We start from the raw sequence: 27,260 nt of genomic DNA on the forward strand, positions 1-27,260 counted from the left end.
CTTTTGTCTGAAGAGGAAAAGTCCCTGGGTATGAATATATGTAATTTCCAGCAAAAGTTGTGAGAAGCGACATTATGACCCCAACTGATCATCTTAAATAGATTGTTAATGCAATTCTTAGCACACTCAGGATTGTTCAGCAAGTGATGTCCATTCACAAAATCACATCTAACATTAGACATTAATGTTCAGAGTTCTGCAAGCACAGGCTGGTTGAGCATGGTAGCACTCTGCCTATTGCAAATAGCTGAAGGGATGTGCTGTTCGATATGATCTGCCAGTCATTGGGACGTACAGCCTATGTACCTGGCATTGTACCAATACGAAAATTCATAGAGTACATTACTCACTTGTGTGGTAGGCAGAACGTCTTTTTGGATTGGCGACAGCATTCAGTTAGTGAAAAATACCCTCTTGTGCTGCTACTGCTTAGTAGCAACGTGGAACAGCTGGCTTCACCTGTTGCTCAAATGTTTTGGGATACTTTACCTTTTCAGAATAATTTGAAGTACTTTCCAAGTCTAAAAGTGGTGGCCTTGGGCCCATTTGTGACTGTGCGCAATATACAGCAAGCAATGATATGACTGAGGTAGCCATTATCCCATAGGATAGCTTTGATGTGCCCTATTTCACCTCAATATTACATGGTGAGCAAATGGTTCTAGCCCTATTTATGAGATTGTCGATACTTGGAGCTGTCGGAATCCCAGTGTGTCTGTTAGATACGATTGTCCAATTGCAGAATCACAAGTGCACCAATAGATACTCTAACAACCAATTTAAGATAATAGCTGAGCTTGTAACATGGCTCATTTATGCTTGCTAGAAGTGACACACATGCATATGCAGGGACCCATTCTCTGTAAACAAAAGGAATCTGTTGAAGCCTTGTGCTATTCCGAATTACCCGGAAGCTTGGAGAACCTTCAGATCCCCATTGCTTTCTCCATGTCAATACCTCATCCAATCAGAGTCAGGTAAGAAAGCCAAGGGTCAATTTATAATGTTTTAATGACCAGAAGGTTGCTTCCAGTAGCTTTCCACAAGGCTCAGTATTGGCTCCCCTGATGTTTGTCATAAAACCATGATTTAAACTTAAACAAAGGGGCACTGATTAAGAAGCTGGCAGATGATATGAAAATTGGCCATGTGATCGATGGTGATAAAGGAAGCTATAGAATTCAGGAAGATATCAATGATGGGCAGAAATGGGAAAAATAGAATTCAATCTGGAGAAGTGCACAGGGAGGAGAAACAAGGCAAGGGGACATTGGGACTTTGGAATTTGTGTCTACATGTGTCTGAAGGTAGCAGGTCAAGTCGATAAGGTATTCAAGAAGGCATATAGGATACTTTCCTTTACTGGCTGAGGCCTCATATAAGAGGAGGGAGGTTATGCTAGAACTGCATACTGTTCAAGACATGACATTACAGGAAGGGTATGATCACAGTAGAAAGGGTATAGAAGAGATTTACAAGGATGTCAGGAATAAAAAATTTTAGCTAGGAAGAAAGATTGGATAAGCTGGGTCTGTTTTCATTGGAACTGAGAAGACTGGAGAAAGATTTAATTGAGGTATATATAGTTATGACGGCTGAGGTAGAGTGATCAGGAAGGACTAAGTTCCTTTAGCAGAAAGATCAATAACCAGGGGGACACAGATTTAAAGTGATTGGTGAAAGGATTAAAAGGGTGTTAACAAGTAATTATTTTCACCCAGAGGGCGGTGGGATTTGGAAATCCCTGTCTGAAAGGGTGATAGAGGCAGGAATCCTTATCACATTTTAAAAATACTTGGATATGCACTGGAGGTGCTGTAATCCACAGGGCTACGGACCAAGAGCTGGAAAGTGGAATTAGATTGGTTCAGTCTTTTTCAGTCGGCAGGGACACGATGGGTCAAAAGGCCTGCTTCTGTGCCATAAATCCTTCTATGTTGCTGTGTGTTTGGCAATTTCAAACAAGATGAACAGGCTGTTAATTAAGCTAAATGGGCTCTGGTCACTTTTCTCTAAAAAGTGATCCAAGTTCAAAATCTTGAAGTCTGCCTGTGCCTTTAAGGAGAGGTAGTCATGCCGGAAAGCTTCCATAAACACTGACAAAAGCAGAAGAATTAGAATATTAGTTCAAATATAATTTAACACAGCAGTTGTACATTATTTATTTTCTGCTACGCAAGGGCCATAGCTAAGCTTAACAACTAATGCAAAAATATATGTTGCATCATTGTTACTATTCTTTTTTTTTTAAGCTGCTCAATAAATGAGATTAGCAATTAAACTTCAAATCAAAATGCAATCCTCCCTCTTTCTGAGGACTTGGTACTTACATTGAGGGCAGGTGATAAAACTAAAATGGATTGTCTGTTCAATTCTTGGGCACACTATTAAATCACCTAGATATCTGGGTAAGTGAAACTACTTTCCCTGGGCATAGGGAGCAAGGATTTACTTACAAAACTCGTATGAAACACAGGAGCCAAAAATAGGTAAAAGGAGTAAATAAATCACGAAAGCTGTTACCCCAGTTTTACCATGTGAACTTCATCATTAAACATCAAGTAGGAAAAGAAACAAAACGTGAACTATGAAAATTTCTTAACACAGAATTTTAATTAAAACATTAACTTTTTTCCACAAAGAGAGAAAGAAATGTCTTTACTCAAGTGCACATTAAATAGGCTACCGATTTTAATGATCTATTATTGGTCTGATCAGGGTTGTTGTTGTTGTAGTATCAAGTCATCATCAAATGTGAAGAATAACTTCAAAGGTAAGCTTTTTAACTGAGTTTGACATTTCTCCATATGGGGAATTATCAATAGGAACGATATTTGGGGGTGCATGGAAGCATCTTGGCCAATATTTTCTATTGTTGCAAAGAAAATACATTCCCTATACCACCAATAAGCTGAGCAAGGATCAGCATGCTTACAGGATGCTACTGAGAGCATTTAAGTATTTGGCTCCATCCAAGTACAAAGTTTGTCATGCATGTTGAAGAATACCAATTCCTGCTCAATACAATGGTAACCAAATATGAGCACATCTACCAGGTGTACCAACATTCTGGGTCTTTACCAGCCAAGAGACATGACATAATGGGTCTCCCCATGGCTACATTTTTACTGACGCAAACAGAATCTATTTCCTCCAGGAAGCAATATTCTTAATGATTGATTAATCTTCTTCCTGGAGACGATTCCGGGTTTTGGGGGGAGGGTAACTGGGGTGAGGGGTGGAAGGAAGAGGAAGGGGGTAACTTGCAAAAAGTATTTTTTCCTTTGGGAGTTTAATTTTTTTAAAACTTTATTTATGGGATGGGGGCATCACTGGCTAGGCCAGCATTTATTGCCCATCCCGATTTGCCCTTGAGAAAGTGGTTGCCTTCTTGAACCGCTGCAGTGCATGTGCTGTAGGTACACCCGCAGTGCTGTTAGGGACGGAGCTCCAGGATTTTGACCCAACAACAGTGAAGGAATAGCGACATATTTCCAAGTCAGGATGGTGAGTGGCTTGGCGGGTAATTACCAGGTAGTGGTGTTCCCATGTGTCTGCTGTACTTGTCCTTTTAGGTGGTAACAGTTGTGGGTTTGGAAGGTGCTGTCTAAGGAGCCTTGGCAAATTCCTGCAGTGCATCTTGTAGATGGTACACACTGCTGCCACTATGCATCGGTGGTGGAGGGAGTGGATGTTTGTGGATGTGATTGAAATACAAAAAAATGTTTCTCAGATTAAAAAAAAGTAGTAGATCACTGTTCATATCTATTGCTACCATCCTTACACCCAGCTCCCAAGAACTACCACGTGCAAAAGGAATCCAATGCCTGATGGCAGGAAGTTGTTTACGAAGTTTATTTAAAATGTTTGCAAAGAAGATTTCCTAAGTAAGTCACATGACAAACAACTAATAAATGAGGGAGAGATGTACAAAGAAAAAGAAATCAAGCTCTGTGGCACACAGGTATTAAGGTTAAATCATATTTATAGATTTCTCAAGTTGATCTGCTGTACTGCAGTGTTAAGGATTTTTAAGATACTGTGGCTTGATTCCCGTCTTTCATTTACTCTCTATAATTGGAAATAATTGTCCTGAATTACTTTTATTCACGCTGTCAGGGTTCTTGACAGGCATTATAGTGATTTTCAATGATGCAATCTTTCATCTCTGATGTATCTTTGCAACCCATTGAGACTCTAGATCATGGAAGTTTCTGTGCTGCGAAAGGACAAAAGATTAGGCATACGTGCAAAGGCAATAAAGAGAACAAAGCTGCAGTTTGCATGACATGAATGAGGAACTTTCTGGTGATGTTATGAGCAAGATAAAGCAATTTCTGAAAACTTCTGGCATGTATAACAAAACCTTTGCACCTTGCTGACCACTTACAGCTTCCCAGGTTAGTGCATTAGATAGAATTCTCATCAGACTCCTCCATAACCAAGAAAACTTGAGCTTTTTTTTTGTTATTGGTCCAATTGTAGCCACCGTCAATAGAAATCAGGCCCATCTTGGGCTTCATTTAACTTCAGCTTGTGGACCGCCATGACTACTGCGACATGCTTAGGTCTCCAACAGGCAGCTCCTTTCATCGTAGCAAAGACTCAGGCAAAGCAAGTGTCCAGCACTCAAAGTGATTGTAGAGAAAGCTCAGTTATTTTAATGCAAAGGTGAGAAAACTATGCAGGAAGGAAATTCAGCCTCTCACAGGAAAGCATTTATTAGTTTGTTTTTCAGGGTGGCAGGAAGGGGATCCATTTATACATGGAGAGTCATTTTCAAGCTATCTGCATTAGTAGCCTTCCTAATGAGGATAGGTTATCCAAACTACGTGAAGTCTTGTATCCCAGTTGGGTATTTGGAGATTAAGTGTTTCAAAATGCGGTGACAGGCAGCCTAAGGGTTAACTATCACAGCTGATGATAGTCAGCAATATACAGAAACATTTCTGACCAGCAATGATTAATAATGATTCCAGAAATAATGCTGCAACAAGTTCCACCCTACTATATCAATCCTTGTCCTAATCAGCCTTTAAAATTTAGGTTGTTAAGAACTGATTCTTTGAATCATTCATAATTGCATAGTGAAGTGCTCAAAATGCATAAATGAAGATTGCCAAGTCAACTACTGGAACCCTGCATGAGACATGAATATATAATCCCATTTAAGTGAGGCACTGCAATGCTTTGTCAGTACCCCCGCACTCTCTTTGTTTTGGGATACAAAATCTCCCCACAGACAAGCTACAAGTTCCAGAAAGCCATAATATGATGAGTTTGAGATGGTTTCACTTTAATACGTAGGTTGTGCAGTTTAGTTTTCTTTAAGGTATACTGCAATATTCTACTAAGGTCCTCAAAATAACCAAGGGAAGCTATTCAGCCCATCATGCTGAAACTGCCCATTCTCATCATTTCCTCTTTTAAACGTATAAAATTCTTACTTTCAAAATTTATCCATTTTAAGCTATTAGAAAATCAATTTCCAACCTGTTTTGTGGAGAAGCGTTCCACATCCAAACAACTTCTGAATTAAAATAAAAATCTCAAAACTTTTCCCTTATATGATCTTGAAGTTATACCTTTTGGTAAATGGTTCACTGACCAGTTTTTCCATGCTTATGTCATCAAAACTCAATTCTGAACATCTCTCATTAAATCTTCTCTATTCGATTTTCATTAGTGATCAAAGCAAGGTTAAAGGTTAATCTGTTAAAAACAATGTTGTCTTCAAATTATTACTCACTTTGTGTTAACACTTGCAAACAATGGAGAAACTATATTCCAGATCTCGTCACTTCAAAACATATTATGCTACACTTTGTAAAATGGAAGGTTACTATAAACATATCCCCCTAAAGCTCACGATATAAATGCCCTCTGAACAAGTGGAAAATAAGAGTCAACCACATTGCTGTAGGACTGGAGTCGCATGTAAGGACAGCAGATATCCTTCTCTAAAGGACATTAGTGAACCAGATGGGTTTTTACAACAATCAACAATGGTGTTGTGGCCATCATTAGATTTTAATTGCAGATTTTTATTGAATTCAAATTTCACCAACTGCTATGGCGGGATTTGAACCCAGGTCCCCGGGGCATTGCCCTGGGTCTCTGGGGTTTTAGTCCAGCAACAAAATAACACTACGCCATCGCCTCTCAGCAAGTGGTGGAGGTTGAAGACTGATCAAATATCAAGGTAAAGCTTAAAATGGATTTGAAGATGAGAAGAGGATCTTGAACTTAATTTACTACAGCACAGGGAACTAGTGCAACTTGTCAGGATGCCAATGATAGATTTGCAGGACTTGTGTGTGATAAAGTTCAGGATTAGTTGAATTTTGTGAAGAATAGGGAAATGGATGCCGGGTAGGAAATCCTCAAAGAAATCAACCCTGAAAGCAATATATGCAGAGAATTGGGTTTTGCATTAGTAGGGAAGAAAAAGGGCATAAAGCCAAGAATGTTCCATAAATGCAAAAGTGCATGCTCTTTGCACTCGTTGTGACATTATCAACTCACTTTCACAACCTGCCACACAAAAATACAAAAACTTCTATGTGCAAGGGTAAGTCTTAACTTATGGCAAATGTTAAAAGCCCCACTACAATAAAATCTGAGCCAATGGCTGAGAGTCCAAGGTTGAAACACAAATACAACTCAGGTAATTGTGGGAGGGAAGATTATGAGGAGATACAGTGACTCCATCAGGGTTGGTATGAATGAAATGATACGATACAGGACCATTCTGCTGGAGGCAGCTTTTACTATATCTTAAAAGACATTTCAAATAACTTAACTTATTTTTCAAACATGGATGCAGCAGCTTGTTTTGCAAATATTTTCTATTTTCATATGTTTGGGAACGTATCAGGAGTAGACCATTCAGTCCCTGTTCCTCCATCCATTTAGATCATGAGCTGAACTACACATTAAACCAATTACATTTTTGTCAGGCAAGCACATTACCAATCTCAGTTTTGAGATTTTCAATTAACACCCAGCCACAGCCGCTTTTTGGGGGAACAAGAGTTCCAGATTTCAACTACCTTTTGCGTGAAGAAGTACACCCAACATCACCAATGAATAGCCTAGCTCTATAAGGTTATGCCCCTGACTCCCACACCAGAGGAAATAGTTTTCTATCAAATAGTCAGCTGGTAGTACAGAACTTGGGTATTGCTGAAAAAAGAGCTTTTCATCTTGCAGTTATCAGGACACTCGCAAGAATACCAATACAATTTACATTTACATATAATTTATACTCTATGTGAAGAGAGTGCTGATTGGTTGGCAAGTGGTGTTGCCATGGAGAATGTACGACTGATGGTGACTGACAATTAACTGTCAAGCATTGTTTTAAATTTAAACTTGGCAGCTTGACCCTGATTGGTCAAGGCATTGCCCTGAGGAATGTGCATACATTGTGCCTGTTTCAGTTAAACAAAATAAGTGACAGCCATTCGCTGACTCATTCCTCAGGGCAATGCCTTGACCAATCAGGGTTAAGTTATCTGGTTTAAAACAATTCTTGGCAGTTAACTGTCAGTCACCATCAGTAGTGCATTCTTTACTTCTGCTCCTCTGTCTTATGGTCTTATCTGAGATAGACAGATTTTTAATCAATAAGGGAATCAAGGGTTATGGGGAAACAGCAGGAAAGTGGAGTTGAGGGTTATCTGATCAGACATGATCTCATTGATTGGCGGAGCAGACTCAAAGAGCCGAATGGCCTACTTCTGCTCCTACGGCTTATGGTCACGCCACTTGCCAACCAATCAGCGCTCTCTTCACATACAGTATAAATTGTTGTCTTCCCCTTATATTGGTATTCTTGTGAATGTCCTTATGAGTGCAAAGTGAAAAGCAATACTCAAGTATTTAACCATCTTAAACACCTCAAATAGGTTATTTCTTAAATCTTCTCTACTCATGGGAACACAGGTATGTTAACCAGTGTGTTATCGGAGGAATTTAAACCCCAATAGGAAAACATTTCCTCCGATTGCTCGGTGTAGTGAAATCATAAACCAACATCACAACCGACACAGAAGGGATTGACAAAATCAGCTTAATCCAGTACCAAACATTTCATCTCATTTTTGCTTAACTGAATGTCTTTTCCTCAGATGCTTTTCGGTCTCAGTCTATAACTATTTATTTGAATATTAGAAGAATGTTAATTATAGAGCAGATGATTCAATAGTAAAACAAAATAACAGACTGTTATAGAGCAACACTGAAGAAACCTTTTCAAAATTAACAAGATAATTAAACTGTAGTATTCTGGTATGTCATCCCTGAAGCTTTTTAAATTTTAATATCTATCTAAATTTGAAACAGTTCCTTTAAGAGCTCTTGTAACAAACGTTTATTCCTCTGTACTTGCAAGGCAAAACATGAACAGAAACAGCAGCAAATTAGTAAAACCAGGGGAAGAATTAATAGTTCTCAGTTGCTATGTTTGCACAAGGAACTAATTCTAATCAGTGCTGGAACAACCTTCCATACTTATTTTCCTTTTATATGCAGTGATCACACAGGAAGAAGCCAAAATGGCAGCGTGATGTGCATTTATTTTTTTGTAATAAAATCACCATTTCCACAGTGAGAATCTCTAACCCACCCCGCTACAAAAAAGGAACAGGTTTACGTCTGTGGACAGTGCTTGTACTTTCTTTTAAAAGTCATATTTGCATGCTATATTACTACATGCAAGACACAGCTTGTAAAAAGTCAAGCTAAAACACTTCTTCCACCTACAAACTCTACCTTGCGCCTGAATCACTTTTAAGACGAGAGTTCAATTTTTTGATCTGTTATTGTTCGATCCAGAGGGAGAAATTAGAGATAACTAACTCCTTCAGCTGTGTTGAGGTCTACTCCTCATTACCAACAGCTGAAAACTTTTGATGCTTTTTGTTTGAAAAGAATCAACCAACCTCAAAGCACTTGGTCTAAAGCAAATAGGGGGCTGTAGTCCTTTCACCATTTCTGTGTTACAGCTATTATGCAAAAAGTATAAAACACTGCCTTTATGCTGCCAAGCCACAACTACTCTTCTTACATCAAAGCATTTTCACCACAAGGGTTTTTTCTTCCAAATTTATTCATTCCCAAAACAGAAGACAACGATTCATACACCCTAATTACATCTAATTATCAATTCTTTTTTCTGTGACCAACTTCAGCCAGAGCTATTTATTACTTGCATTTCTCACACCCTCCCCCATGCCTTTTGCAAGACAGCTAACATAATGGCAAGTTCTTTGGCGGACAATTATTATTTCTTTTATGGTCTGTTATAAAGGTTCTACCTGCATTAAATAATTATTCTATTATTAGTTTCAACAGAAAATGCATGTTAAATATGGGGACCTCCTGGTTAATTTGACAGTTCCCCATAGTGTTGCTGCTTAGAGGCAGTGGAAACGACCTCTCCTGTGGGGCTTCTCCTCATGCTTTCTTTTCATGATCTAAATGAGACGTTTATTGGATTAGGGTTCTTCTCTGCAGATCTCCGAGGTGGCCTGTAACAAAGAACTTAAAAATCCCAATGACTATACTAATTGCCCTGGGATTAAAAACAGAAAACTTGATTCGGCATTACATCAGTACACCAAAAACAGAGGAAATTTATTAGTTTCATTATGGGCCCTGATCCTTTCAACTAGAGTGGGAGCTAGTGGGCAAGGCATGGTAATAGTTAGACTTTCATTAGAAACTTAAACAATAGACAATTGACATGGGCCTAATTGTGTGATGCCAAATAAGCCTCACATACTTTTGAAGTGAGGAGAAAAGGCATATTCTTAAAAAAATTGAGGCAAAAATAGGTGGCAAAGATTCAGAGTTTTGCATGAACAGCCAAGAATTAAACTGACGTCAGTGGGCAGACTCTGCACTGCAAAGTCAATTGATAAGCAAATACATCGGCAGCGGATTAACCCTAGTACTCAGCTCAGGTGACAGCCACACAGGGGTCACAGTACTGACCTCACAGGTTGGTCTTTGGGTCATTGTAGCCTATAAAAGGCTGTTGTAGTGTCAAAGTCTTATAAGGCTGCAATCTGACAACTCAATTTAAGCTTCCAGGCAGATGACTCGAAGAGGATGGTTAATTGCTCATGCCATTCGCCATTGGAAAGATGCTTGTTAATGGAACAGAGGTGTCCGAGTTAAAAAATACTAAGCAGCATCAATCTGTCAGATGCGGGAGAATAAAATAAAAAAGCAGCTTAGAAGAAAAGTTGTTTAACATCTCAGTATCCATTAGCTACGTACTATGTGATCAGAACACCTCATAGTATCTATTAGAAATGACCTTATACAAAATTAAATGTTTTAAAAGCTCAGTGACAGCAGAGGTCATTGTTCTGCTATACAAAGCAACTGCTATATTTGTTCATGATGGTAAAGGCTTCACAGCTGTCACATCATAAGACTTTCAATTCTAACTGTCCACAATAAGACCACTACTTTGTGACTTCTGAAGTTACCTTGCGCTTTCAACATAGTTGATTGTTTTGGCAACACAGCGCGTTACCAAACTGAAGTCAAAAGAAGAAACATTCAAATATATATATATATATAAAAGCAAAGAACTGCGGATGCTGGAAATCCAAAACCAAAACAAAAACAAAAATATATTTCACCCTTTTCTATTTTTACTTTGTTCTATTGAAGGGTCATGAGGACTCGAAACGTCAACTGTGCTTCTCTCCACCAATGCTGCCAGACATGCTGAGTTTTTCCAGGGTATTTTTGTTGAAGAAACATTCAAATTTAGTTTTATTTGAGCATTTTGCTTTTCTTATTAATAAAAAGGACCAACTGAAAGACAGGAAATTTTACGGTTCTTGGTTTTATTCTGTTGCTAGGTTAGCTCCATTTGTCTCATTTGAAAACCTTGGTCCTTTGGGTTGAGTGGTCGAGTATGAAGCAGGGCCTTTTCATCCGAGTTTGAACCCAAATCTGAGTGATTCAAAATTAATGTAATTTTTTAAAAAATCATCTGGAATGAAAAGTATTAAGTAAATTGTAAGGAGAAAGCAATTCAGTTTAGAGTCGCTGGTTTCCAAAAAGAGATGCTGGTAAAGAAATGGAGGTGACATTATGAGGAACTGCGCAACATCATGGTGGCATTGCACACCGAAGGAACACAGTTTAACAGAATATAGGAACACGAAGGCAAGTTTTTCCCACACTTCTCATGAAAAGGCATCTTGATAGGAAGCACTGAGCAAGTTATGAGATACAGCCTGCAAGCATTCTCTGCAATGGACTGCCAGGAGTAAACTCCCAGTTTTCCCCTTTCATCCAGAGTTGCGGCATTTTATTCCTGCACACCTTTCACTCAGTTTCATGAAAGGAAAGACAAAACTTGTCCGTGGAAGTTGTCAAGCTTGAGAAATCCATGATGATTTTGAAGTTACAACACAGTAAAAGCAAGTTTGTTTCTTCTGTTCCCTGTCCCCAATTACATATATAAAGAAAATGTATCAATTTGTTCTGACAAGTGGAAATTGAAGTCAACGTGTACCAACTCTATCTATTTTTGGCATACACAGCACAACTGTATTTTTTAAAATTCTTTCATGGAATGTGTGGGCGTCACTTTCAAGGTGATACCCATCCCTTGAACCGAGTGGCTTGCTCGACCATTTGAGAGAGCAATTGATCGTCAACCACATTGCTGTGGGTCTGGAGTCACATACAGGCCAGACCAGGTAAGGACGGCAGATTTCGTTCCCTGAAGGACATTAGTGAACCAGATGGTTTTTTACAACAATTGATTATAGTTTCATGGTCACCAACTAAAGGGAGGCAGTGACTGGTAATCCAGAGACCCATGGTAATGCTCTGGAAAGTAAAAAACAGAAAATGCTTGAAAAACTCAGCTGGTCTTTCCACAGCATCTGTGGAGAGAGAAACAAAGTTAACGTTTCAAGTCCACATGACACTTGTTCACAGCTAAAGAGGGAAAGAAAGATGATGGATTTCATACCGATTAAGAGGGGGTGGAGCAGGTGGAGCAAAATAGAAGGTCAGGGATCGGTGGGAGCTCAGGAGAGATTTGACAAAAGATGTCATGGACAGAAGGCAAAGGGAGTGTTAATGATAGTGCTAAAGACTAAAGAAGGTGCGGACAGTGGCATAAAGGTAAGATAGCAGAAGGTGTTAAAAGCAGAACAAGGTCAGCACTCTGTGAAAGCAAAACATAAGAACAAGTGACAGATGGCCCTGTTGCAGGGGGAGGGGGGGTAGTTGCAGAAAAAAATTGGATTAATAGAGGGGGTCAAGATGGAGGACTGTTCATGGTCTGGTTGAACTCAAATGTTAAGGCCAGAAGGGCATAAAGTGCCTAATCTGAAGATGAGGTGCTGTTCCTCCGGTTTGCGTTGGGCCTCATTGGAACATTGCAGCAGGCCAAGGACAAACATGTGGGCAAGAGAGCAGGGTGGTGTGTTGAAATGGCAAGCGACAAGAAGGTCTGGGTCATTTTTGCAGACTGAGCGAAGGTATTCTGCAAAGCAAAACTCAGCCCTGCCACCCCTGTCAAGTCCTCCTTACTAACATCTGGGGGCTTGTGCCAAAATTGGGAGAGCTGTCCCTCAGAGTCACAAGCAACAGCCTGACATAGTCATACCCAGCCACCATCATCACTATCCCTGGGTATATCCTGTCCCACCGGAAGGTCAGGCCCAGAAGAGGTGGCGGCACGGTGGTATACAGTCAGGAGGGAGTTGCCCTAGGAATCCTCAACATTGACTTTGGCCACCATGAAGTATCAATGCATCTGGACATCATGGGCAAAGAAAACTCCTCATTACCATGCACAGTCCCCCTCAGCTGATGAATCAGTGCTCCTCCAAGTTGAACACCACTTGGAAGAAACACTGAGAGTGGCAAGGGCACAAAATGTACTCTGGGTGGTGGGGGGACTTCAATGTCCATCACCAAAAGTGGCTCGGGAGCACCATCACAGACTGAGCTGGCCAAGTCCTAAAGGACGAAGCTTTTAGGCTGGATCAGTGGCAGGTGGTGAGGGAACCAAAAAGAGGGAAAAACATACTTGATCTCATCCTCACCAACCTGCCTGTTCCAGGTGCATCTGTCCATGACAGTATCAGCAGGAGTGACCACCAGACAGTCCTTGTGGAGACTAAGTCCCGTCTTCACATTGAGGATGTCCTCCATCATGTTGTGTGGCACTACCATCGTGCTAAATAGGATAGATTTCGAATAGATCTAGGCATTCATCCACGAGGCACTGTGAGCCATCAGCAGCAGCAAAATTGTACACAACCACAATCTGTAACCTCATGGTCCAGCATATCCCCCACTCTACCATTCCCAACAAGCAGGGGGATCAAACCTGGCTCAATGAAGAGTGCAGGAGGGCATGCCAGGAGCAGCACCAGGCATACCTAAAAATGAGGTGTCAACTTGGTAAAGCTACAACACAAGACTACTTGCATGCCAAACAGCATAAGCAGCAAGCGATAGACAGGGCTAGGCGATTCCACAACCAACGGATCAGATCTAAGCTCTGCAGTCCTGCTATATCCAGTTGTGAATAGTGATGGACAATTAAACAACTCACTGGAAGAGGAGGCTCCACAAATATCCCCATCCTCAATGATGGGGGGCTAGCACATCAGTGCAAAAGATAAGGCTGAAGCATTTGCAACAATCTTCAGCCAGTAGTGCTGAGTGGACGATCCATTTTGGCCTCCTCCAGGGGTCCCCAGCATCACAGATGCCAGTCGTCTGCCAACTCAATTCACTCAAGGTGACATCAAGATACGGTTGAAGGCACTGGATACTGCAAAGGCTATGGGCCCTGACAATATTCTGAAGACTTGTGCTCCTTGCCACGCCCCTAGTCAAGCTATTTCAGTACAGCAACAACAGTGGAATCTATCCAGCAATGTGGACAATTGCTCAGGTATGTCCTGTACACAAAAAGCAGGACAAATGCAACCCGGCCAATTACCGCCCCATCAGTCTACTCTCGATCATCAGTCAAGTAATGGAAGGGGTCATCAACAGTGCTAACAAATGGCACTTGCTTAACAATAATCTGCACACCGATGCTCAGTTTGAGTTCCGCCAGGACCACTCAGCTCCTGACCTCATTACAGTCTTGGCTGAAACATGGACAAAAGAGCTGAACTCCCAAGGTGAGGTGAGAGTGACTGCCCTTGACATCAAAGAAGCATTTGGCTGAGTGTGGCATCAAGGAGCCCTAACAAAACTGGAGTCAGCTGGAATCAGGGGGAAAACTCTTCACTGGTTGGAGTCATACCTAGCACAAAGGAAGATGGTTGTGTTTGTTGAAGGTCAATCATCTCAGTTCCACTATAGGAGTTCCTCAGGGTAGGGTCCTAGGCCCAACCATCTTCAGCTGCTTCATCAATGACCTTCCTTCCATCATAAGATCAGAAGTGGAGATGTTCACTGATGATTGCACAATGTTCAGCATCATTCACGACTCCTCAGATACTGAAGCAGTCCATGTCCAAATGCAGCAAGCCCTGACCAATATCCAGATTTGAGCTGATGAGGGGCAAGTAACATTTGTGCCACACAAGTGCCAGGCAATGACCATTTCCAACAAGAGAGAATCTAACCATTGCCCCTTGGCATTCAATGGTATTATCATTACTTGATCCCCCATTATCAATATCCTGAGTGTTACCATTGACCAGAAACTGAACTGGACTAGCTATATAAATACAGTGGCTACAAGAGCAGGTCAGAGGCTAGGGATTCTGTGGCAAGTAACTCATTTCCTGATTCCCCAAAGTCTGCTCACCATCCACAAGGCACAAGTCAGGAGTGTGATGGAATTCTCTCCACTTGCCTGGATGAGTGCAGCTCCAGCAACACTCAGGAAGCTTGACACTATCCAGGACAAATCAGTCTACTTGACTGGCACCTCATCCATAAAATTTCATTCCCTCCACAACCAATGCACAGTAGCAGCTGGGTGTACCATCTACAAGATGCACTGCAGGAACTCACCAAGGCTCCTTAGAGAGCATCTTCCAAACACACATCCCCTACCATCTAGATGAACAAGGGAAGCAGACACATGGGAACACAACTACCTGGAATTTCCCCTCCAAGCCACGCACCATCCTGACTTGGAAATATATTGCCGTTCCTTCACTGTCGCCGGGTTAAAATCCTGGAATTGCCTCCTTAACAGCACCTGTGGATGTACCTACACCACATGGACTGCAGCGGTTAAAGAAGGCAGCTCCCACCACCTTCTCAAGGGCAGTTAGGAATGGGCAATAAATGCTGACCTAGCCAATGATGCCCACATCCCATAAAATGAATTTTTAAAAAATTAGCTTTCAATTCCAGATTTTATTAACTGATTTTAAATTCCACCAAGTGCCATGGTGGGATTTGTACCCATGCCCCCAGAGGATTAGTCTGGACTTCTGAACTACCAGTCTAGTGACATTACCACTACACAACCACCTCCCCTCCTAAGTATCTGTTATGTAGAATTTATAGCACAGAACCAGACCATTGTTCCAATTGGTCTGTACCAGTATTTATGTTTTCCAATAAAATTACCTCTTTCCATCTTTTCCCACTGAAGTCCACAATTCCCTTTGCTCTCAAGTGTGCTTCAAGCCTCTCCTGAAAATACATCAGTGCTACCTGCTTCACCCGTTCCATGTGGCATCAAGTTCCACATTCTCACCATTCTGTAATAAAGATCCGTCAAAATTATTTGTCTGCTAGTAGCAATCTTTTATTTATGTTCCCTGGTTCTGGACTCTCTCACAAATGGAAATATTGCCTCTTCGTCCACCCTATTGAACTCCCTAGAATTTTAAAAATACCTCCATCAGGTCTCCTCTTAGTGTTCTCTTTTGCAGAACCCCAGATAGCTCAATCTTTCCCATAATTTCATCCTTTCCGTTCTGGAAAAATGCTTGCACATCTTTACTCCACACAAATTTGTTGTTTAAATATAACTTTTGTAGAATGGAGAGCATAACTGTTCGCAGTATTCCATGTTATCTACCTGACTTAGGCATTATCTCCTTGTTTTTGTGTTTTATATAAAATACCCTGCTATTTTGTTTGCACTCTTTATGGCCTTATCTTGTGTTGCTACTTTTAGTGATTCATGTATCTGTGTTCTCAGGTATCTACCCAATTTGGATTTTGATCTTCCCAAAAAGAGTGGTCTTTATTTCTTTGATCAAAGTGTACCACACTTTGCCATACAGAATTTTATATAAGTTATCCACCATTCTGGTAATGTTTTTAATCCCTGACTATGTCTTCCTGCATTTTGATAGTCTTCCGTATTATTAGCAATACCTGCCAATCTGATATCATCTACAAGTTTTGACACCATTCCTACAATTCCTAAGTCTAAATTATTTAGGTTAATGGTGAGTGGAAAGAGGTGGATGGATGGGGGAAAAAAAAACAATGATTTTTTCCAAAAGATGACCATAAAACTTGTTATAAACATTTCTGTCAGAATAAGGGTCAGGAAACCTGTGGACACCAACCCACAGCTACAGTTTTTGTGCTAGCTTGCAGGTTCTGCTCTCCTTGTACCCACAATCAATAAAATGTAGCAATCTGTATACACAATGAATAAGAGTCAAACTGTTCAGCAAATATAAATGTTCTTTCAGTACAAAAAAACACATTAGATTTTGAGTTATGCCTGTCCTGGTCATTCAACAAAAAATTAACTACAAAATTCTGTTTCTCTTCACCGTTCTGGGATTTAAGATCCTTCTGAATATAATGTCTTAACAGGAACTATTAAATAAATCCAATAAGCCATCAAGAGGGTTAACCATTTCTCTAATAATCACGCCAAACCCACTTGTCAGTCTGCACTTAAAAGAATAGTTATCTCCAACACCCGTTGGAAAAGAATGAATATACTTAAGCAAGTGGCACAAAGGAAACACCAATTCAAAATTCCATTCAGATGCATTTCTACACCAGTAAGTAAATTACTTCTCTCCCTGACATCACACCTGCAATATTCCTCAACATAATGCCCTTGCCCATTTGTCTTTTTTTTTAAATTGCCCGTGGCAGTCACAGAGTTAAGAAAAAACAAGCTATCGAGTTGTGTGCCCACTCAAAAATCTAAGGACCTGTCATTGTTCAATTCTCCTTTTCGAACAGCAATTCCATTAGCAGCATTGGTGGAGTAATTATTAGTAGCATTCTCCTTGAAGGTAAGATCAAAGGAACCTGTGTAAACCCTGATTATCAATATTACAGTCAGAAAGAGAAAACATCAAAACATGACTTTCTTTACCTTCAGGACAGCAATGAATGGCACAAAGTTAGCCCTCTGAAGCCCATTTTTATAGAGGTCTGAAAGAAAAAATTGGCATTAGCTTTGCTACTTAGCTTGATAATTGCATTTCTTCTTTCACTTTGGCAAATATACCCCCAACAATAGCAGATAATAGCAAGACCAAAGATACAAAATTGATTCCTGCTCAAGCAATATATAGAGTTCTTTATATTGATCAGTGATAGTTATGACGTGAACTAGAGTGTGAACAACAGCAGAAAGTCCGCAGGCCCTCTGAAGTAAAAAGATCAATGCTGGAGCCTGTGTGTCACGAGTCATTTCTGAAATGGAGAGATAAATCCTTTTTTACTTTTATAAAAGGATCTTAACCAACTGGTACTGCCACTTTTCAAACACAGTTTGAACAAAATACCTTTAAATCAAGTTAAAATAAACAGGTTCAAGTTATACATAGAAGACAACTTTTATGGTTAATAAATGTTTAGAGGCATTCGTGAATGGTTGTTGGAACATCTGCCTCTTCAGCTCCGAGTGTTGGATTTCTTTTAAACAAAACAAAGCTTAATGGCAAGAACCAGGCTTTCAGCTGCAAACATCGCAAGCATCCTCTTTTTTACTGAAGTGTTGTAACTCTGATATAAATAACAATGCAGCTCAGAACTGTAGGCCATTAATGCTATTTGAACGCTTCAATAAAAATTTCTGGGCTACCCCACCCCCCACTACAATATCACCTGGTTAAAAAAAGTGAACCAGAGCTTGGTCTCAGGCAGTGCATTCCAAACCTTAACCACTGTATGGAAAAAGTTCTCTCATATCGCTTTTGCTTCCTTTGCCAATTACTTTAAATCTGTGCCCTCTTATTCTCAATCCTTTCACTAGTGGGAACAGTTTCTCTCTATCGGCTCTAACCAGATGCCTCGTGATTTTGAGCACCTCTATCATACCTCCTCCCAGCTTTCTCTTCTCCAAGGAAAAAAGTCGTAACTTCTCCAATCTATCTTCATAGCTGAAGTTCCTCATCTCTGGAACCATTCTCGTAAATCTTTTCTGTATCCTTTCTAATGCTTTCACATCGTTCCGAAAGTGCAGTATCCAGAACTGGATGCAATACTTAGCTGAGGCTGAACTAGTGTCTTATACAAGTTCAACATAACCTCCTTGCTCTGTACTCTTTTCTCCTATTAATGGTATGCTTTATTAGCTGCTTTCTCAACCTGTTTTTCTACCTTCAATGACTTATGCACATATACACTCAGATCCCTCTGCTCCTGCACCCCCTTTTGAATTGTACCCTTTATTTTATATTGTCTTTTCATATTCTTCCTACCGAAATGAATCACTTCACATTTCTGTGCACACTTCATCTGCCTCCTGTCTGCCCATTCCATCGTCTTGTCTATGTCTTATTGAAGTTCTACGCTATCCTCCTCACAGGTCACAATGCTTCCAAGTTTCATATCTGCAAACTTTGAAATTGTGCCGTGTACACCAAGGTCTAGGTCATTAACATACATCAGGAAAAGCAAGGGTTCCAACACAGAGGAACCCCACTACAAACCTTCCTCCAACCAAAAAACATCCATTAGCCACTACTCTCTGTTTCCTGTCACTCAGTCAATTTCATATCCATGTTGCTACTCTCCCTTTTATTCCATGAGCTATAACTTTGCTCCTGAGTCTGTTGAGTGTCACTGTAACAAATGCTTTTTGAAAGCCTATATACACAATATCAACAGCATTCCTCTCATCAACCCTTTCTGTTAACTCCTCAAAAAACATGAGCAAGTTAAACACAATTTTCCCTTAAGAAATCCATGAACCAAGCTCAAACCCTGGTCTCATGTTTAATGCCTAATACCTGCTTCATTAATCTCATTCTGAAGCGTGATTGGCCTTAGTGCTATAATTTTTTTTGGGGTGGGGAGTGGGGGGGATGCTAGTGGTGGTGGTGATGGCTGGGAGAAAGGGGAGAACAGCAGAAAATTAGCCAGGATTCCTACTAGAATATCCATCATCCCCTGCTGGAAAGTGCGAATGTCTGGTGAGGATTGGATTGCTCTCATCTGCGGTATCCACTGCGGGGAAATAGCCTGTAATACTTAAGTATGAGGAATAGCATTTGTAGGATTTATGCCAGCAAGGAATCACCATCCTCACAAGAAGAGAGAAACTAGGTAGAAAAAGGAAGAAAATTCTAACTATTAAATTTTCATGGACATAAGTATTTGCCAGTAGCTTCACTAAAAATGGATGATACATTAATTTTTACAATGCTTTAAAATACATGGTTCAAGTTACATCACAAGGGAAAAAAAACAAGTTCTGTCCCAGTTGTTGCCCAGTACATCCTGCTCAAAGTGTGGTTCTGTGGTATCAGGGCAACAGGATCAGCTGCAATGGCCTACACTGTTTAGTAGCCTGCCAAGATTCGCTGTCCATCGCACACGATTAATGGGTACTTGAGGCAAGGCACTGAAGGACCATCAACACTTGTGCAACTGTATGCTAACAATGAAGTCACCATGTTCAAGAAAGGAGGACAAGAGCGCTAGCTGGAAGTAGCTGCAGAGTAGGAGGAGCCATGAACAGTGATGCAGAGCAGAAGAGAATGGAGACTGCACAGCAGAATTAAGTCTGGCACAAGGGCGGCTGCGGATTGGGAAGAGATCTGGCTTTGTAACTGGAGCTTTAAATTGGATAATAAATATGTACATTTTTAAAAGTGCCTTGAAAAGCCATTGTTAAGTAGAGCTAATACATGGACACCAGATTACATAGTTTAAATACACAGCCTCCTTCAGGGCTGGATTATGCTGATACATCTACAAGCCATTAAGACCATACAGAAAGCCAAGACTCCAGGTCCTAACAATTTCCTGCAAATACTTCATTAAAATATTTAGGGCCAGAACTGATTGTCTTTCATTGGAGCAACTCTTGGAATGCTGACCATCAATTCTATCACAGGTGCAGGTGCTCCAATAATTAAGGCACGCAGGGATTCCCAGAATTATACTTCCTAGAGTTAAATTACTCTTAAAGCTCTATGTCCATAAATTGAGACATGTTGCCAAAATTTTATGAAACTTGTTCACCAAGGTTGGCTAAAGTTTATATGTGGGAGGAAGTCTTAACAGCTCTTGAATGCTATTCAGATACAAGTCTGCCTGGGGAACTCCCTCCGATTTTCCCTCCCGTCCTCCCCAACTCACCTTTGACAAGCAGCCTGCCAACGTTCAGCACCCCTCTCCCCTCATTAAATCACAAGATTACAACAGAACAGCATGATGGAATCAAATCTATGCTTAATGTATTTGTTAATGTGTGCATTAATACTCAACGACAGTGATACTAAGATTACTATAATCATTTAAACAATTTCATTTTGGTCTTACCTTCAGGTGGTCTGTTGGATGTGGCAACAACAATAACACCATTTTGAAATAGATTTTCAAAAAGCTGCTTCAGTATCATGGCATCAGCAATATCTGTGACCTTACAAAATAGAAATAAAGCTATAATTTATTGTGATCTCGATTCACTTTTACATATGTAACTGGATATGAAGCATCCTATTTTCAAATGTAACAGGACAAATTTAAGTCTTTCAGGCACAAACTAACTTTTCATTACTGAATTAGTTATTTCATAAAGGATGCTCAAAAGCTTCTGTGCTATCAACAATTGAAAGATTAAAAATGAAACCTGTTGAAACATATATAAAATGAGAACCAGTAATTAACACAGCAAATATGAATTATGCATTATAAAATTGAATGCAGTAATATGGGCTATATAAATCATGCGTGTTCAATCATGAACAAGTAAAGCTGATCACAATATCAATACTGTGGAATCTGAATTATGAACTACCCAGTTGACTGCAAAATGGTTCATTGTTCCCGTGAACATAACACAGTGTACAGTAAATTAAAATATCCATATTGGCCACAGTTACTAAAAAAGGAATTTAAAATGAACTCAAACAACTAGAAAATTGAAAATTCTCAAAAACTTTTCAAAGTTTTTGAATACAAAAATTGAAAAAAATGTTTGCACTTTTGAAGCTCAATAATATATTTTCGAAAAATCCTGAGTCCTCACATATTCTATTTATACAAAAATAATTTGGCTGGATTCTTAATTAAAATACTTCATTTTCTCCATGACTAAGGTAGCTTTTCCAACTCGCAAAATGAGACACCACAGAGGGACACACCCTGAGATAATATGAAAAAGTGTCCAAAATTCTAGTAGGACAAATAACTCATTGGAACTTCAATTTTAAATTGTTTGAGTTGTAAATGAATAGGAAGCATGTTGGGAATCAGTTTGTTCTGCTGTTACTTTCTACCACTTTTAAATACAAGTAAAAACAGAAAGTACTGAAAAAACCTCAGCAGGTCTTGCAGTATCAGTGGAGGGAGAAAGATGGTCGATGACTTTTCATCTGCCACCTGCTGCATTATTGAGGCACAGATGTCTACACATTGAATCTCAATGATAAACAGGTAGAAGAAGCCTGAACAGAAACAGCTCCCTGTTGAAAGCCTTTCATACCCTCCTGCCTCACCTCCGTCTCAATCATCTTCTAGCAGCTTGCCCTGTTCTGCCTGGCCACTGCTACCAGTCATGCTCTACTGCAAAAAGGAAAGCCAATGAGAATGTAGGAACAGGAGGGCGGCTTTTGGCTCTTGGGCCTTTTGTGCCGTATAATGGCATCATGGCTGATCTGCAACATAACTTCATTTACCTGCCTTTGTCCCATCTCTCTTAATAATTTTGGATAACAAAATTCTGTCAATCTCAGATTAAAATTTAAAACTGATCTAGCATTAATTGTCATTTGCACAAGAGAGTTCCAAACTTATATTATCCTTTATGTTTAGAAGTCTTTCCTAATTTCACTCCTGAACGATCTGGGTCTTTTTATAATTTTTTCACAGGGTGGGCGTCACTGGCTAGGCCAGCATTCATTACCCATCCCTAACTGCCCTTGGGAAGGTGGTGGTGAACCGCCTTCTTGAACCACTGCAGTCCATTTGTTGTCAGAACATCTACAATGCTGTTAGGGAGAGGGTTCCAGGATTTTGAACCAGCAACAGTGAAGGAACGGTGGTATAGTTCCATTAGTTCCATATCAGGATCGTGTGTGGTTTGGAAGGGAACTTGCAGGTGGTGGTGTTCCCATGCATCAGCTGCCCTTGTCGTTCTAGGTGGTATAGATCAGGGGGTTGGAAGGTGCTGTCGAAGGAGCTTTGGCAAGTTGCTGCAGTGCATCTTGTAGATGATAGACACAGCCACCAATATGTGTTGGTGGTGGAAGGAGTGGATGTTGAAGGTAGTGGCTGGAGTGCCAATCAAGTGGGCTGCTTTGTCCTGGACAGTGTCGAGCTCCTTGAGGTTTGTTGGAGCTGCACTCATCTAGGAAAGTGGAGAGTATTCCATTACACTCCTGACTTGCACCTTGTAGATGGTGGACAGGCTTTGGGAAATCAGGTGGTGAGCTTCTCTCTGCAGAATTCCCAGCCTCTGACTTGTTCTCGTAGCCACAGCATTTACATGGTTAGTCCAGTTCAGTTTCTGGTCAATGGTTACCCCCCCAGATGGTTAGATTCTCTCTCTTGTTGGAGATAGTCATTGCCTGGCACTTGATTGGTGCAAATGTTACTTGCCACTTATCAGCCCAAAGCTTGAATATTGTCCAGGTCTTGCTGCATTTGGACATGGACTGCTTCAGCATCTGAGAAGCTGTGAATGGTGCTGAACATTGCACAATCATAAGTGAACACCCCAAGTTCTGACCCTATGATGGAGGGAAGGTCATTGATGAAGCAGCTGAAGATAGTTGCACTTAGGACACAACCCTGAGGAACTCCTGCAGTGATGTCCTGGGAGTGAAATGATTGACCTCGAATAACTACAGCCATCTTCCTTTGTGCTAGGTATGACTCCAACCAGTGGAGAGTTTTCCCCCTGATTCCCATTGATTCCAGTCTTGCTAGGGCTCCTTGATGCCACACTTGGTCAAGGGCAATCACTTTGATCTCACCTCTGGAGTTCAGCTCTTTTTTCCATGTTTGGATTAAGGCTGTAATGAGGTCAGGAGCTGAGTGGTCCAGTTTGCAAGTGGTTCTGCGCTGTAGCTTCACCAGGTTGACACTTCTGCTCTGAAGAAGTCATATGGACTCAAAACGTTAACTCTGTTTTTCTCTCCACAGATGCTGTTAGACCCGCTGAGTTTTTCCAGCAATTTTGTTTTTGTTTCAGATTTCCAGCATTTGCAGTGTTTTGCTTTTAAGACACCTCACTTTTAGGTATACCCTCCTGCATTCTTCATTGAACCAGGGTTAATCTCCAGCTCGATGGTAATGCTAGAGTAGGGAATGTGTTGGGCCATGAGGTTACAGATTGTGGTTGGAGATTGTTGCTGTTGATGGCCCATAGCGCCTCATGGATGCCCAGTTTGAGTTGCTAGGTCTATTGAAAATCTATCCCATTTAGCATGGTGGTATTGCCATACAATACAATGTAGTGTTCCCTCCATGTTAAGATCATTTCCACAAGGAACGTGTAGTGGAAATCGGTCATGGACAGATGCATCTGCAAGATGCAGACTGGTGCGGACGAGGTCAAGTAGGTTTTTCCCTCTTGTTTGTTGCCTCACCACCTGCCGCAGACCCAGTCTAGCAGCTATGTCCTTTAGGACTCAGCTAGCTTGGTCCATAATAGTGCTACTGAGCCATTCTTGGTGATGGACATTGAAGTCTCCCAACCAGAGAACATTCAATTCCTTTGCCACCCTCTGTGCTTCTTCCAACTTCTTTCAATATGGAGGAATACTGATTTGTCAGTTGAGGTTAGTGGGTGGTAATCCATGCTCATGCTTGACCTGATGCCATGAAACTTCATGGGGTCAGGAGTCAATGTTGAGCACTATCAGGGCAACCCCCTCCCGACTGTATACAACTGTGCCGCCACTTCTGCCTTGCCAGTGATGTCTGGAACATTATCTGTAAGGTAAGATTCCATGAGTATGGCTGTTGCTTGACTAGTCTGTTGGACAGCTCTCCCAATTTTAGCACAAGCCTCCCAGATGTTAGCAAGGAGGACTTTGCAGGGTCAATAGTGCTGGGTAAGCCATTGTGATTTCCAGTGCCCAGATCAATGCCCAGTGATCCCTCTGCTTTAATTCCTTATTGACTTTTCAACAGCAGTTTGACACACCCGAGTGGCTTGCTAGGCCATTTCAGAGGGCAGTTAGGAGTCAACCACACTGCTGTGGATCTGGGGTCACAGGTAGGCCAGGAGGTTAGGATGGCAAATTTCCCTTCTCGAACTAGTGAACTAGAAGGGCTTTTACAACAATTGACAATCACCATTACTTTTAATTCCAGATTTATAAATTGAATTCAAAGTCCACAAGCTGCCATGGTGTGTTTTGAGCTCATGTTCCCACAGCATTAGCCTGGGACTCTTGATCGCTAGTCCAGTGACATTATCATTATGCAACCGCATCCCCTTAAGACCATGCTTCCTAGTCCTAGACTTCCAACCAGTAGAATTAAAGAAAAACTATCTATTCCCCTTCATATCTTGAATTACCTCTTAATCTACTAAATTTCAGTGAATACAACCCAATGTGCAATTGCTCCTTGTAATTTAACCATTGGAGATCAGGTATTATTCTAGTAAATCTATACTGAACTCCCTCCAACGTTGGTGCCGAGAATTGCTCACAGTACTCCAGGTGTTATCAGAAGAACACATGAAATAGTTGCAAGACTCGAACATGTGGCCCACAAGACTGCACTGCCATTCAGTAAGATCATGGCTGACTTGATCTTGGCCTCAAGTCCACTTTTTTCCCAATGACCTTTGACTCCAAAGTTCAAAAGTCTGTCACTCTCAGCAATGAATATATTCAGTGACCCATCTGTGGAGTAGAGAATACCAAACATTCACGACCATTGAAAGAAGAAATTCTTTGTCTTCTTCTTAAGTAGACGTCCCCCTTATTCTGAAACTATGCCCCTTAGTTCATTACTCCAACAAGGGAAACATCCTCTCAGCATCTACCCTGTCAAGTCCCCACAGAATTTTGTGTTTCAGTAAGACCACCTCCCATTCTCTAAACTCCAATGAGCATGGGCTCAAACTGCTCAACCTTTTCTCACAAGGCAACCCTTTCACCCCAGGAATCAACGTAGTGAACCACCTCCAAATCATGTATGTCTATCCTTAAATAAAGAGACCAAAATTGTACGTAGTTCTCTAGATGTGGTCTCATCAATACCCTGTATGATTGCTACAAGGCTTCCCTACTTTTATACTCCATTTTCCTCTCAATAAATGCCAACATTCTATTTGCCTTCCTAATTAATGTGTTGTACCTGCATGTGACTTTGTGCTCCATGTGCAAGGACACTCAAATCCTTCCGTACCGCAGTATTCTGTAGTCTCTCACCATTTAAATAATATTTCTTTTCTATTTTTCCTCCCAAAATGGACAACCTCACATTTCCCACATTATACTCCTTCTGCCAAAGTTTTTGCCCAATCGTTGAACCTATCTACATTCCTTTGCAGAGTCTCGTGCCCCCCTGCAAACTGCAGCTGAATCTGGTGAGTGAGTGAGATTTAAAGGTTAATTTCTGTCTAAAGTCTAGTTTATTTTCTTTAATTTAGCAATCAACTCAAAATTACTCATTCAGTTAAGAGAAGTTGCATTTATTTCAGTCTTAAACAGGGTATACAAACTCAGAGCAGCTGCAGAAAGTTAATTAGGTGGCTAGCTTAAACTGGTTTCCAGAAGCTTGAATTAGTTGTTTTTCAGAAAGTATAAAAACAGGGATTCTTCAGTGCTATGTGATCTACAGTGAGGGCACAGAGTATCAAGCTGAGAGTTTGGTGAGGAAGGCATTCCTTTCTTTTTCTACCTTTTTTTAAGTGTCCAGTGGTAGGCTCTTACTTCAGCAAAGGGGAAGAAGCTGACTGGTGAGTAACTGGTAAGTTATTCTAATTGTAATAAATAGCTTTTAGAATTATGCTCAGCTGAGTGGAATGCAGACCCAATGGTATGTAGGAAGTCCTGGATGCACCATGTGTCCTAGATGAACACATCTGCAGGGAGTGTCACAGGTTGCAGAAGATTCAGCTCCAGGTTTTGGAACTCAAGTAGTGGCTGGTGTCACTGTGGTGCATCCATGAGGCAGAGAACTATGCAGATAGCATATTTTGGGAGGTGGTTACACAACAGGTTAAGACTGTGCAGGCAGAGAGGAAGTGTGTGACTGCCAGGCAATCTAAGAACCAGGCAGGTAGTGCAGGAGACCACTGAGTCTATCTTCCTTGCTAATTGGTTTTCCATTTTGAATATGGTGAGGGCAATGGTTCCTCTGGGGAGTGCAGCAGCAGTCAATTCTATGGCACCACAGGTGGCTCAGCTTCACAGGATGGGAGGAAGAAGAGTGGAAAAACAATATTGAAGTGGATTTGATAGTTAAGGAATCAGATAGTGTCTCTGCAGCTGTAAATGTGACTCCAGGATGGTGTGTTGCCTCCCTGGTGCCAGGGTCAAGGATGTAACGGAGTGGCTTCAATACATCCTTCTGGGTGAGGGTGAACAGACAGAGGTTGTGGCCCACATTGGTATTAATGACATGGGTAGGAAGAGGGATGAGGTCCTGAAAGCAGATTTTAGGGAGTTGGGAAGCAATTAAAACACAGGGCCTCAAAAGCAGTAATCTCAGGATTATGCCCAGTATCATGTGCTAGTGAGCATAGGTATTGAGCGATTGAACATGTGGCTGAAGAATTGATGTAGGAGGGAGGGCATCAGATTCTGAGGCATTGGGCCTGGTTCTGGGGCAGGTGAAACCTGTACAAAATGGATGGGTTACATCTTAACAGGATGGGGACTAAT

General features: G+C 40.9%; 1 protein-coding gene across 2 annotated transcripts in view; it reads right to left on the bottom strand.

The window, feature by feature from the left end:
* The window catches only part of afg1lb (AFG1 like ATPase b), a 154,266-nt gene that overhangs the window by 53,053 nt on the left and 73,953 nt on the right, over positions 1-27,260 (bottom strand). For both annotated transcript variants that reach the window (XM_041187264.1, XM_041187263.1), the window contains exons 6-7: positions 20,731-20,830; positions 17,330-17,388 (exon numbers count right to left, since the gene is read on the bottom strand). In XM_041187264.1, coding sequence (XP_041043198.1) covers positions 17,330-17,388; positions 20,731-20,830 — 159 coding nt within the window. The remainder of the gene's footprint in view (positions 1-17,329; positions 17,389-20,730; positions 20,831-27,260) is intronic.

This window comes from Carcharodon carcharias, chromosome 5 (assembly GCF_017639515.1).
Source record: "Carcharodon carcharias isolate sCarCar2 chromosome 5, sCarCar2.pri, whole genome shotgun sequence".
Taxonomy (NCBI): domain Eukaryota; kingdom Metazoa; phylum Chordata; class Chondrichthyes; order Lamniformes; family Lamnidae; genus Carcharodon; species Carcharodon carcharias.